The sequence below is a fragment of the Pan paniscus genome, chromosome 13 (assembly GCF_029289425.2).
Source record: "Pan paniscus chromosome 13, NHGRI_mPanPan1-v2.0_pri, whole genome shotgun sequence".
NCBI lineage: Eukaryota > Metazoa > Chordata > Mammalia > Primates > Hominidae > Pan > Pan paniscus.
In genome coordinates, this window is record NC_073262.2 from 54473432 (window position 1) to 54488266 (window position 14835).

General features: G+C 35.7%; 1 protein-coding gene across 9 annotated transcripts in view; it reads right to left on the reverse strand.

The window, feature by feature from the left end:
• Positions 1–14835, reverse strand: part of ARL5A (ADP ribosylation factor like GTPase 5A) — a 41180-nt gene that overhangs the window by 2944 nt on the left and 23401 nt on the right. For 5 of the 9 annotated variants that reach the window (XR_004670168.4, XR_004670167.4, XR_004670165.4 and 2 more), the window contains exon 6: positions 12710–13027. Coding sequence is in view for 2 of the 9 variants with exons in the window: in XM_003832730.7 (XP_003832778.1) it covers positions 12979–13027 (49 nt within the window). In the remaining 7 variants the exon portion in view is untranslated. Of the gene's footprint in view, positions 1–6375; positions 13028–14835 lie in introns of those variants that run through there. The other 4 variants (XR_004670166.4, XR_010109393.1, XM_003832730.7 and 1 more) reach the window with 2 other exon arrangements.

Genomic DNA, 14835 nt, shown 5'->3' on the forward strand with positions numbered 1-14835 from the left:
TCCCAGCACTTCTGGAGGCCCAGGTGAGAAGATCATTTGAGTCTAAGAGTTTGAGACCATCTTGGGCAACACAGCAAGACCACATCTCTAAGAAAAAAAAAAAATTAGCCAGGCGTGGTGGTATGTGCCTGTAGTCCCAGCTACTTGGGAGGCTGAGGTGTGAGGATCACTTGAGCCCAGAAGGTCAAGGATGCAATGAGCCATGATCATGCTACTGCACTCCAGCCTGGGAAACACAGCAAGATCCTGTCTTAAAATAAAACAAGCAAACCTTCAGTGGTTCCCCAATGCCTACTACTACTACCTCACTTTAGTCTATAAGGACTGTTGACTCTTGCTATCACTGTCTCTCTTCATATAGCCTCCAGTACACCTGATCTGAACTATTCACTTTACATTTGGAGTGGGTTTTTGTTTGTCTGTTTGTTTTTTTGAGATAGTCTCATGGTCCCCTGGGCTGGAATGCAGTGTTGCATGTTGCAATCATGGCTCACTGTAGCCTCAACCTCCCAAGATCAAGTGATCTTCCCACCTCAGCCTCCCAAGTAGCTGAGACAACAGGCACACGCCACCATGCCTATTTTTTTTGTTTGTTTCTTGTAGAGATGCGGGTCTCACTATGTTGCCCAGGCTGGTCTCAAACTCTTGGGCTCAGGTTCTCCTCCTGCCTGGGCCTCCCAAAGTGCTGACATTACAGGTGTGAGCCACCACACCCAGCCCCTTTGGGTGTTATAAAATATAACTTTGGCATTTATAACAAATGCAACCACATGTTAGATCTTATTAGAAGTACTAAACTTTTAGGACACCAGATCAGGTTGGAGAGTATTTTGAGTACAGCAGTTAAACCATTTAAAAAGACCATTACCATTTACAACTAATTCTCTGCGGGCATTTGATGTCATTACTACACAGCCAAAAAGAACCTATCCCACAAACCAACCAACCACCAAACCATCTAAAGCAAAACACATAATATCAAGGCATAAGCTAAAAAGGTAATCTCTTTACATCTGCAATAATTGGTAAGAACTCGGTCAAAATCAAACTTGCACTGAAGGTTGCAAATGGCATTGCATCAGTGAATTTTTACCAATCACCTTTTGTTGTTGTTGTTTTTTTTTTTAATTTCAACTTTTATTTTAACTTCAGGGGATTTATGTGCAGGTTGTTACCTGAGTGTATTGCATGAAGCTGAGGTATGGGGCATGACTGATCCCATCACCGAGGCACTGAGCATAGTACAACAAAGCTTTTCAACCTTTGGCCCCCTTTCCCTTACCCCTCTAATAGTCCCCAATATTGCTGCCATCTTTATGTTCATGAGTACCCAATGTTTAGCTCCCACTTATAAGTCAGAACATGTGGTATTTGGTTTTCTGTTTCTATGTTAATTCGCTTAGGATAACAACCTCCAGCCACATTGCAAAGGATATTATTTTGTTCCTTTTTATGGCTGCATAGTATTCCACTTACCAATCATCTTGATCTCTAAACTGAGAGCTTCATCCCATTTACTTAATACAACTTTTGTATTCCTTCCCATCCCTATTAGATGATTCTTTAAAGACAAAATGATTCAGCAATGTTTTCTGATTATTGGTATAATGCGCTCAATATAGAATATTTGTAACATACAAAATCGTAATCAGAAAAATACTGGTTGTAATGTTGCCGCCTACAACTCCTAATGTTATAATACATTTCTTTCTTCTTTTTTTTTTTTTTAAGACATAGTCTCACTCTGACACCTAGGCTGGAGTGCAAACACAGCTCGCCACAGCCTTGAACTCCTGGGCTCAAGTGATGCTCTCACCTTAGCCTCCTGAGCAGCTGGGACTATAAGGTACCTGTCACCATGCCTGGCTAGATTTAAAAAATATTTTGTAGAGACAGGGTTTTGCCATGTTGCCCAGGCTGATCTTGAGTTCCTGGGCTCAAGCAGTCCTCCGGCCTCAGCTTCCCAAGGTACTTTCCTATCTTTTTTCTATGTTTTTTGTTCTCGCATAATTCAGTCGATAGATGTAAAAGTTTATATTATAAAAAAAATTGTTTATCCTGTTTAACATGTCACAACCATTAATAATTTCCTCATATTATTTAAATGTTAAAATATTTAATGGTAGCATGTTTTATCATATAACTCAACTGTTTTTAATATGATGGACATAAATGGATGGACACTGGGTGACTTTTCTGAATGAACACAGGACTTCCTACACAGGACTGGCATTTAGGGCTGACAGCATAGATGGACACATTGGTGGGAGAGCATCCTAGAAGCAGAAGACTGGCCGTCTATGGTAGATAATAAAAGTTGTTCATTATTCTTCCCCAACATTAAAAAAAGGTCAGCTGAGAGACTGTATACATCTTTTACCTTCTACCCTTCGCAAAAGGAGTCAATGATTAGCATAGGCTGAATACATTATAAGCCGGTTAACAAGTAAACCGCACAATAAAGGCTAAAGATCACAGAAACCTTGTGGGCGGAGGGAAGCTTTGCACTGCCCACTGCTGGAAGGACTGGTGAACATGCAGCATGACCTGAAGATGCCCAGAGTGGTGGTGGCCTGTGACAGTAGTCAACAGGTTTACAAATCTTAATATAAAGTGTCTTAATATAGAGATGGCCGTGTATATGCTGAAGAATTGACCAGGATGTGGGGAATCTTTTGGGAAGACAATTAGGCAACAGGCTACCAAAGCCTTTTAAAAGGCCATACGCTTTGACACAGCGATTGGACTTGTGAGAATTCATTCTATGAAAAATAACTCCAAATGTTAACTACAGTAAAATTACTGCAATGGTAAGAAATAAGGAACAACAGTGTACATCAACATTAGACTGGTTAAATTATGTCATGTCCAAACAGCAAACACAATATATCCATTAAAATGTTTTATATGTAAATGATGTTTACAGTATATCATGAAAAAATAAAGTTGTTTTTGGAATTCTGTATTCAAAACAAACTAAGAAATGTATACTCATTTGTTGCATAATGATGGGGATTTGTTCTAAGAAATGCATTACAAGTGATTTCATCATTGGGTGATCATAGAGTCTATGTATGCAAACCTAGATGGTATAACTACATGGTATAGCCTATTGTTCCTAGGCTACAAACCTGTACAGCCCGTTACTGTACTGAACACTGTAGGCAATTCTAACACAATGGTTATGTATTTGTGTATCTAAACATAACGTAGGTACAACATATGTTACTTGGGTGATGGATACACTAGAAGCTCTGACTTCACCACTATGCAACCTATAGATGTAACAAAATTGTACTTGTACCCCATAAATTTATACAAAATTTCTTTAAAAGATAAAAAAAAAATGGTACACTTGTATAAGGCACTTAATGTGACTGGAGCTTGCAGGACTGGAAGTTGCTCTGGGTGAGTCAGTGGTGAGTGAAAGTAAAGGCCTAGGACGTTACTGTACAGTACTGTAGACTTTATAAACACCCTACACTTAGGCTAAATTTATTCTAAAAACAAACTGTGCTACAATATTACAACAGTTACAACATCACTAAGTGATAAGAATTTTTAAGCTCCATTACAATCTTACAGGACCACCACCGTGTATGTCATCCACTGCTAACTGAAACCCTGCTATATGTCCCAAAGTGTTGGTAACGGTTATCTCAATTTGACTTATGTCTCTTTTCTGATTTTCACTCAAAAGAGTCATGTATATCTTATGTAATTTTTAAAAATTTTTATTTATTTATTTTTTTGAGATGGAGTCTCGCTCTGTTGCTCAGGCTGGAGTGCAATGGCACAATCTTGGCTCACTGCAACCTCCACCTACTGGACTCAAGCGGTTCTCCTGCTTTGGCCTCCTGAGCAGCTGGGATTACAGGCACGTGCCACCGTGCCCAGCTAATTTTTGTATTTTTAGTAGAGAGGAGGTTTCACCACGTTGCCCAGGCTGGTCTTGAACTCCTGACCTCAGGTGATCCACCCGCCTCGGCCTCCCAACGTGCTGGGATTACAGGTATGAGTCACCGTACAAGGCTGATTTTTTTTTTTTTTTTTTTTTTGAGACAGAGTCTCACTCTATCATCCAGGCTGGAGTGCAGTGGTGTGATCTTGGCTCACTGCAACCTCTGCCTCCCAAGTTCAAGCGATTCTTATGCCTCAGCCTCCCAAGTAGCTAGAATTACAGGCGTGCACCACCATACCCAGCTAATTTTTTGTATTTTTAGTAGAGAGGGGGTTTCACCATATTGGACAGGCTGGTCTCAAACTCTTGACCTCAAGTGATCCGCCCACCTCAGCCTCTGAAAGTGCTGGGATTACAGGTGTGAGTCACCACGCCTGGCTGTAATTTTTTAGGCCAGGTGCAGTGACTCACAACTGTAATGCCAGCACTTTGGGAGGCTGAGATGAACAGATCACTTGAGACCAGGAGTTCGAGACCAGCCTGGCCAAGATGGCAAAACTCTGTCTCTATCAAAAATACAAAAAAATTAGCCAGGCATGGTGATGCATGCCTGTAACCCCAGCTACTCGGGAGGCTGACACAGGAGAACTGCTTGAACTTGGGAGGCGGAGGTCGCAGTGAACCAAGATCACACCACTGCACGCCAGCCTGGGTGACAGAGTGAAACTCTGTCTCAAAAAACACACCACTTTATATGCTGAAAAGATAATCATAAAAATTTAAGCAGTATACTAGGATGTGTTTTGCACACACATCTGCAAAAACATGACAAAAGATAATATATTCACTATTTAAACAGAGCTCCAGTGGCGAAATTGGTTAGCACATGGTACTTATATTTACTGTTTTAAGAATTTAATTTATTCACAAGAACACCAAGATTATAATAAATGAATAAAGCAAAAGAACAATTCAGAGGGAATTAAAACAGCAAAGAAAAACAGTCTCAATAACTAAATAGGTGCAAAATATAACAATATGCTTATCTCTCTATTAAATTGGAGAGGGTTTTGTTGTTTAACGTATTAGTGAAAATTTGAAATAGGCGCCCTCAAATCCCACCCTACCATTTAATCCAGTAGTTTCACCTGAGATTACAGCCAGAAGAAATAATTTTAAATATGAAAAAACACACTAAGTAGATGGCCATTGCAATGTTATTTGTAATAATATAGGAAATACAGTAGAATATAATTTGGGGATCTAAATATATTGGAATTGTTTCAAAAAGATTTTTTCGGTAAACATCTATTTTGGTATAGAATAACTGGCTAGAATGCAAAGTACGTAATGATGAGAATAATGGGTCACCTAGGCATCCCAACTCATGGAATCCCAAAAGGGTGGTAATCAATCATAAGGAACACATTCAAAAGGACTGTTAGAGGTTATTCTAATGTTGTGAAAACCTCATCAATTTCACGGGACAAAAGTTATTTACTAGCAAAAAGGGGATATTCCAGATATTAAAAAATGAAGAACAAGCATAGAAGATGAATAAGATGACACAGCTGTTTTTCCAAAAAAGCTGGTATACCATTTACTATTTCAGTATCTGCAGATGCTGACAACAAACTCTGGTATGTTACTTACATTCCTTGATGTAGGCCCACACAGATTTCAAATACATAAAACTTGTATATATCTGCCACTGCATGATGCTTTTAGACCATTTTTAAGGAAATAAGTGCTATTTCTACTGAAAGAATGAATGAGAAAAACATACAGTCACCTAAAAACTCTTTTGAAGTTAGGCAGAATTAAATGAGAATTGAGGTAAGTGTTACATAAGAATTAAACGAGGCAGTATGCTGCAATCACATAGGTCAAAAAAAAAAAACCTACCTATGAGAACAAAAGAGATAGAAAAAAACAACAAAAACATTAGTAGTCCATTCATTCATTCGTCAACACATATAAATTGAACACCTGTTACATACCAGGCACTGTGTTCAGCACAGAGAGATATAATTGCCATCCTGGGGCTTACATTCTAGCGGAGGGGACAAACACAACATTCAAGTCAGCATGTCACTGGGGCTGACTCCTCTCTCCCTGCTTTTTTCCCTTTTTTCTTCTGTTTACTATCAACTATGCTCATGAATGTTCGCTTTAATAATATTCATTTCAAATGACTGAACTTTTCTCAGATTTTAAAAGAAATCAACTATGCAAACTGATCATTATTTGTCAGGCTCATTTCCAATTCTAACATTCAGAAATACAAGATAGAGAGCTCTATAAATTGACCAAGTGCCAGAAAAGTTTCCTAGAGAAGATCAGGACAATCTTTCTGTCATTTGTACAATGCAGCTGTCATACCTTTTCAATTACCATGTGGATCCCAGTCTTTCCAACACTGAATCTGTATGTTTAGAGAATAAACCAGAATAAAAACACTGACAACACAGAGGTGTGAATAGTAATTATAATTAACCCTTTCTAAAAGAAAAGGTATATGTAATAGTACATAATAGAGTAACAATTGTAACTCAAGTCTTTTTTTTTCCTTTTTACTCAAAGCATAAACCAGACACAATACATTATACCAGATTAACATGCAACTTAAAAAGAGGTTAATGTACATATTAAGCATGGAAATTCACCAGTAAAATCTTATTTGTCATTTTACCCCCACTATCTTGACATTATTCTTCCATTTCATAATCAACAAGGTTCTACTTCTGGTCACCTGATAAATGCCTTGCATTCCTGGAGCTTGACATTTCAGTCAATTATGGATACAAGAACAATGTTACAAGCATAAAGAAAAAATGCATCTACGAAACAGCTGACTGCACTGCTTTCAATGGAAAGGTCCCCACTCCAACCTGCCCACTCCCTCCCTTTTCTCAGCACAAACATAAATATCCCCCAGTCATTCATGAAGCTGTGTTGTCAAAAAGGTCCTGAAGCATTATTTCGCTAAACACCTAACACATCAGCACTGACCAAATAAAAACCACCCAAGCACTCTAAAATTCTCACTTTTTCAAACATTCCTTGTGTGTAAAATTTTCTAAGCATACAGAGAAACACAAGTTCACAAAATGATAAAAAGATGAGACAAAATTTCTGCCTCTTCTTGAATGCAAATCTTGAGTCAAAACCTTTTATTGTTTTGGAAATTCAAATACAAGAAACCTAAGGTTTTCTTATTTGCTTGTCAATATGCATAGAGCCCAATTGGCAGGGATGGAGAGGGGAGGGGGGAAGGTGTTATACAAACAGACTAGGTGGAACCCATTTTTACCTAGGCTTCTCTAGGACAATATGATAAACAAGAAAGATTAGTATCTACTAGAAGAATTTGTCATATTTAAAATCAATATGATTAGTAAAATGTATTTTAAGTACAAATTAAAATGATTAGTATACATTTCTCTCATCTCTAGCAACCAAGAGAGCCCTCATTAGACATAGCTGCCTCCTCAATGCTGTATCTTGGACATTAGCCTAAAAAAAATCTTTAAAAGTGCTTTGCAGGTATCACCTCATCTCATGGAACCATAGAGGGATCTAAGAAAAGGCTACTCCAATCTAAAGGACTATTTTCAAGCAAAAATAGAGGAATTCTGTGTATCATCAATGAAAGAAGTTTAGGGGAAGGGTATAGTACATATTACAATAATTTAAAATCATATGCACATTTCACTTTCCATGCATGATGATTTTAACATGAAACAATGTAACTATATATCACTGAAAATACAATCAAGCTTTGCCCCAGAACTTACAGCCACTCTCTATAGTCAGTTAAGAAAAACCCTGGAAGAATATATGATAAATGTATTCAGATTCTATTAGTTTTATTTGTAAGCAGATTCTAAACAAAGAGGAGGAATTTGGGCACATATACACATGCACAAATGAAATGGTTCAACATCTAAATGATATGACACAAAATTACCACTATGAGAATCAAGAGGCTACTCTTATGCAAGCAACAAACTTTTACTTATGATTTCAAACATATAGTTTAATTTCCTGTTAAAACTGTTTTAAAAAACAGTACTAGGGTTCAGTTTTCTAGTCTCGGCATGAACTAATGCCAGGGACCTATTTGAATTAGGAAAGAGACAAAATGGTGTGACTCGTGCTTCATTACATCATGGTTTGTTGAGGGTTAGGTGAATATCTTCCATTTCAAGACTTTTTATTTAGGCCAGGCGCGGTGGCTCACACCTGTAATCCCACCACTTTAGGAGGTTGAGGCGGGCAGATTACGAGGTCAGGAGATTGAGACCATCCTGGCTAACACGGTGAAACCCCATCTCTACTAAAAATACAAAAAATTAGCCGGGCGTAGTGGCAGGCGCCTGCAGTCCCAGCTACTTGGGAGGCTGAGGCAGGACAACCGGCGTGAACTCAGGAGGCAGAGGTTGCAGTGAGCCGAGATCGCACCACTGCACTCCAGCCTGGACGACAAAGTGAGACTCTGTCTGAAAAAAAAAAAAAAAAAAAAGACTTTGTATTCAAATAAAGCACAAATTGTGACAGAAATCCTCTAGGCTGTGTCATCAGTTAAGACAAGCCATACGATACCATAGAAAATACATATAATTTATTAGATGGGCTTAAAATCAACACAAATCCATTTTTAGGCACTTCTTGAGTACAGACTATGGGAATTTTCTACCAAAGAACAGGATATCTAGCAAGCAACAGCATAAAGATTTAAACTTTAGTTTTCAGAACAATACACAAGGGCTAGACATTGATAAGAAATACTGCATAACTAATCCAAGTGTATCCTGGAACATTTCTTCACAATTTGACAGGACTTTAGGGTTAACTAGAAAGTTACTTTTTAGCATCCAAAATTGTAATTTCTGGCTTTCTTTCCTTTTTACTCTATTATCATGGTCTTAAAATAATCTATCACACATTCTTTGAGGGAGCATGATATACAAGTTTTATTTTTGTGTAAGTGGAGCTTCAAAGACATATTTCTCTATCTGCATTTACAGTCAATGCATGACAAGTGATTATTTCGATGTCTTTAAAGCCCATTTCAACAGGTTTATTTTTTAAGGATAGGCTTTTCATTACTAACTCCTTTAGACATCTAATGTTTATCTCTGTTTTGTAAGTAAACATGAAAAAAAAATGGGATGTGGGCAATAGTTTCAAGAATGCCCTTAGGTTACAGACTACATATAAATTTGGTTTGGCATCTTTTTCCAAATCAAACTGAACTGGTATTCTGTGAAACATAACCATTCTTGGTAGTGGGAAGATAATACACATAAAACTTAATCCTGCCCATGCCTAACTAGTAGCTCATGGAAGTGGCAGAGTCTGGGTATTTCTCCTATCTTTCTGAATCTACTTCCCAACATGTGAAGTTAAATTAAGAAGCATGAAAATGTTAAATATAATTTAAAGAATTCTAATATTGGCATCTATATGCTATACACACTGCAAGCTGGTCTTCTGATGGACTCCACATCTCTGATAATGCTCTCTAATGAGCAAAGTCCAAATCACTACCTCAAGCCAGTGGTGAGAAGATAGCAAGGAACTAGAAAAGCTACATAGAAACTACTGGTTTGGAAACCATTGTCTATAATAATAGTTACAAAGAAAGTTTAGAATAACCTCCAGGACAGAGATCTCTTCACTAATAGTAAATGAAGATACAGGAGAGCAAAGGATACCTGAGCTATGGGGAAGCTGACTTTGAAAGCAATGAGGTCCAGATTACATTTGGAGAGTGGGAGAGGTCAAAGTTACGAGGAGAAACTTGTCTCTACCCAGCCTTGAAAAAGTGATTGATGACAAGATACAACTGGGCAGTTGAGAGAAGACTGGAGTTTGGAGATAACCGATGATGTGGTATTATCTCCTGTATACAAAGCAGAGCCTATTACACGTACATTCCCAAAAATGCCTCCAGAGAAAACTAGAAAGTTGTCTATAGATTTTCTGTTTACACTAATATAAAGAGGTTTGGAGGTTGTCTGTACTGTATGTGGTTGCTGTAGTGACAGCAAGAAATGTAAGGTGCCTATACAAGAGGGGACAATAGAGTCCTATTTCTAGGCGTCTTAATACTATATGCTGAGACAAAAAGGAAAACAATGTCAGGGACTTCATGCCTTTGCTCAAGCTCTGTGCATTTCTCTGGGTCTCAAATGACCTACTAGGCACTTTTTAAAGGCCAGAAAATAAAAACTCTTCTTCCCTCTATTTCATCCCATGCTTCTAAAGTCACTTTCACTGCCTATATTAAAAATGCCAGCCATCAGTGCTAAAGCACTTTTATATTCTTAAGGCAAAATGTCATATAAGAAAATGAATCCCCTATCCACTTCCCCACTATAACCCCTATACAACCTGCCTTCGTTGTATCCTTTGCCCATTATGAGGACCAAGAGGTACTGGGAAGATAAAGAGAACTGAAAATTTCAAACAAGAACCCTCTATATAATGTGTAAGATGTACTTTTACAGATGCTATTATGATAAAATTAAACATATTCAAATGCTTATAGCATATGGTTACTTTTGCCCAGATATCAAAAGAAGTTACATGACTTTCAAAATTAGTATCAAAAACAGGATATTTAAATCCAGCCACATGTACAGAACTATGAATCTTTGTTCTTCTCAGAGCTGAACACAATGACTCCACGAGATGTTTTCACTCAGAAGTGGCATATTAAAAACCCAAAAGCATCTCCCTCTGCTTAATTCCACTTAAACTACATACAAATTGCCAATATGACTTTTCACCAGCTTCTCCATCTTATTTGAAAATAATACTTTTAAAATGATTTTGACATTTTCATATATAAATTTATTTTTTTCCCAACTATAATTTTGGTTTTATGTACAAGTACACAAGTACCACCTTATTTTTAATGTTTACCTTGAAAGGTAGAAAACAAAATCATGTTTTATAAATGTGGTATAAAATTACACATCTTCTCATGATGTCATGTCAATAATCCACTACACTAAACCAACTGTAACAAGGTAGTACATGCTTTAAACATCCAATTAAGAATAAATCTGAGCCAACACCTTGATGATGACAAGGGAATGTGCTGATATCGTGTTAAACTGATGTGGCAGTAATCCAAGGGACTAAGCACATGATTATTCAAATTAAAAAATAAAAAGGACAAAAGGTGTGGATTTTCTGGGCTACATCACATAATATTTGTCTGGCGAAACCATAATACAGATTTGGGTAAAGGAGATTTTTAATAGACAACAAGTAATTCTTTATAGTGATTTGAGAAAGTATGAGAACATATGGGAAAAGCTTAGTAATTTAAGATTTACTTTTGTAAAACCATGTGGACAAATATTAAATGTTATGCTTGCATTTTGAACATTATAAATATAAAACATAAAACATCCAATGTTAAATACTGATCTCCCATGCCTGACCTGGATTTAGATATTGAGTATTTCCCATTTTAAAGAAAGAAACTTTCAAAGTTTTGTCAATACTTAAAGTATATACTATTATTCCTCACCAAAATCTTCATGAAATTTAAAAGGCTGATATTGAAGGTAGTTTTTTTTTCTCAAATATGCTAAAACATGTGAGTTTGGATTAACCTTCAGATTTTCAAGGCATGAAAGATACATAAATAGAGTACCCAAGAATATGTTTTAACACATTTAGGATAAGTTTGTTTACAGTTGTGACAGGAATACCTTTGACTTTCAGACACTGAAAAAATATACCCTAAGCAAACATAAAAGGTGTTTTGGGTCAAGTTACTTCTTAGTACAAATAATACGTTGTATCAATCAATTTTTAAGCCAAATTCTTAAAATCATTCAAAAAACACTTGCATTTTATAATTGTCAATGCATTTATGTAATAGAAGATACAACAAAATTTAGAAATAAAAAATCTCACACTATATTCCAAGTACCAAAATAAGAAGAAATTTGCAAATTAAGAAATTATCAGTGTTGCTCAGAAACATGCCTTACTTTTACTCTGAAATTCACTTTAACTGCTTGACATATAATTTAATACTTAAAAATAATATAGCTAAGTTGTTTAATAGCATTTATAGAATGCTACATTTCTGGGTAGACATGTTTCACAGAACAGTTTTCAATTAATGCTGAGCATTCATTTGATAATTTTAATCATAATTTGATTCACTGATTAATGGATTAATAATTTATTCAGTAATTTAGATGCCATAAGAACCACTGAAAGGAATAATCTGATAGTTGCTCATTGTACAATCCTGCCTATTAGTAATACTAAGCCAAGAATCTGCTAGCTTTCCCACTCTGTTGAATTACATGTTTCCATGTGTGTGATTTTGGTCAACAACAACAAATCGATACACAATGTCATGCTTTTTCCTTTTCCTTTTTTTTAAACGAGCAGCTCAGCGATTTGGGAGGTTGGTTAGTACAATACAGAGAACACAGAGAGAAAGTATAAAATGGCACTGAACACTAATGCCAATACTTATCTCATTGTGGTTATAACGAAGGATATTATTATTTGTGTTATTTTTGTCTGGAACATAAATCAATGCCATTAACTTGAACTTGAGGTATATACACAATAGACACACAACCTTAAGCAAAATACTTTTCATAAGTAACATTACATTTTAAAATATTGGAAACATTCGAATATCTGTGCTGATTTGTATTTTGACTTAATGGAACAAGAAGAAAATAACATTCAACTAGGGAGGGTTAAACTGATAATAAAGCTCTTAAAATTCAAAATGTCTTCCTCTCCCTTTGTACTTACCATAGGCTACACAATGTCCTGAGAGGATTCATTATGAGAAAAATGTCAATCACAGCTTCAATAACTTACTTTGGAAAAAACTAATGAGAAAGCAAACTGGAAGGTGAGACTTCATCTTTGTTTTCAAATAAGTGGTCTTAATTTTTCTTCTTATAGAAAAAGTTTAAATCAGTTTATTATAAATATATCTAAACCATTAATTTTTGCAGCTTTCAGGTAAAGTCCAGCACTTCATTTATACAAAATCTATGAGAAGAGGTCAGTAGAGATCATCTAATCTTAAGTCGTGACATCATCCATTCAAGTCCTTGGCACAATCTATAAAGAAAACAAAATCATTTGATTAAATTCTGAACTAAGAAGCTATGAGCAGCAAACTAGGAACAGCAAACTAAAAGACAGCATTTTTCATTTAGCTAAATAACAAAGATTTAAAAATCAATAATATTCAGTGCTTGGGCTGCTGCAGTGAAGCCATATTCTCATACACAATACATCTGTGCTTTTTTTGTCTTTCCTCTTTTTTAGACAGGGTCTCACTCTGTCACCCAGGTTGGAGTGCAATGGCACAATCAATGGCAGCCGTGACCTCCTGGGCTCAAGCGATCTCCCCACCTCAGCTTCCCCAGCAGCAGGGACTACAGGCGTGTGCCACCACACCCAGCTAATACATCTGTGCTCTTTTGGTTCAGTTATATCTCTAGCGCCCAGAACGCTGTCTGACACTTTAAAAAAGCTTTATAATTATACAATGAGTGCCCACAGAAAGCAACATATGTCAAAAATATATCTGGCAATACGTATCAAAAATATTTAAAATATCAATACTCTGCATCCTTTTTTCTACTTCTAGAAATGTATCCCAAAAAAGAAAATCAGACATAAACATAGACTTACATACAAAACTGTTCATTAAAGTACTTTTAATAGGAAAATAATTTTTGTCTAAAAATACAGAAAAAAATAAATTACAAGACATTTGTATGATGAAATATTTAAAATTTTCCTTTAAAAAATGATTTCATAATTCTCATCACCAGGAAATGGAGGAAATAAAACCATTTTATAATAGGATAAAATGCTCATGATATAAATGAAAAATGGCAGGATATTCAACAAAATATATATTGTAGTTATTAAAACAAAGTATACACATAATATGTTATATAAATATTATAAAATGTAAGTATGTAAAACTTTTGAAGGCAATAAAATTTCTTATCAGTAACATCAGTTATCACTGAACAAGTGGTAATTGAACATAACCCAAAATATAGAAAACGATGTTCACTGTGGGAAAAGAAACTAAAAGTTGAGCAAGAGAGAAATGGTTGTACACATTAAGTTACAATAAAATGAAGAACTGTTATAAGTATTAACTATTATCTATGACAAGCTTTTGCAGACATAAAAAACTATGTTACAATATTAAATTTTTTTCAATTCAGATTTTTGTTAAGTATGAGTCTAATAACGTAAAAGAAGACACAAATAGAAAAAAGATGGCAATGAGGTAAATAAATGGTTGTTTTGGGGTGGTTGTCCCATACTTTTCTCCTGTGACTAGATTCATTACTTTTAAACTACTGATAGGAAACAGTACACAAAAATAATAGATGAAGAGATTAACTCCAAACTGATAAATGAACAGTAGTTACCTAATAGCAAACTAGAAACTGACTTAATATCCATTCTCTTAATTAATCTTTACAACACTGAGATCAGAATCCTTCCAATGTTACAGAGGAAACCCAGGGTTGGCAATGTTAGCAAATGGGAAAAGGAGGAGTCAAATGAAGCCACACACTGAAGTTTGTGGTCTCCAATCCACTGAATCAAAACGCTAATCAATACTAAAACCAATAATTTAGATCAAGGTAGGTGAACTATAAAACAAAAACAGAACATTTCTCTCAAAACCAAACTCATCTATTACTTTCCTATTTTTAAAACAAAATTGCTTTACCTCTTTTTAAAATGAAATTGAGTTAATATCTATACTAATGATACATTTTCCATACAATTATCAAAGTATATAAATTAAATCTTATGTCAATCCTAGATGACGTGTCTTTATTGCCAAATATTATAAATCCATGCTTTTGCTTGACAAAGATATATATATT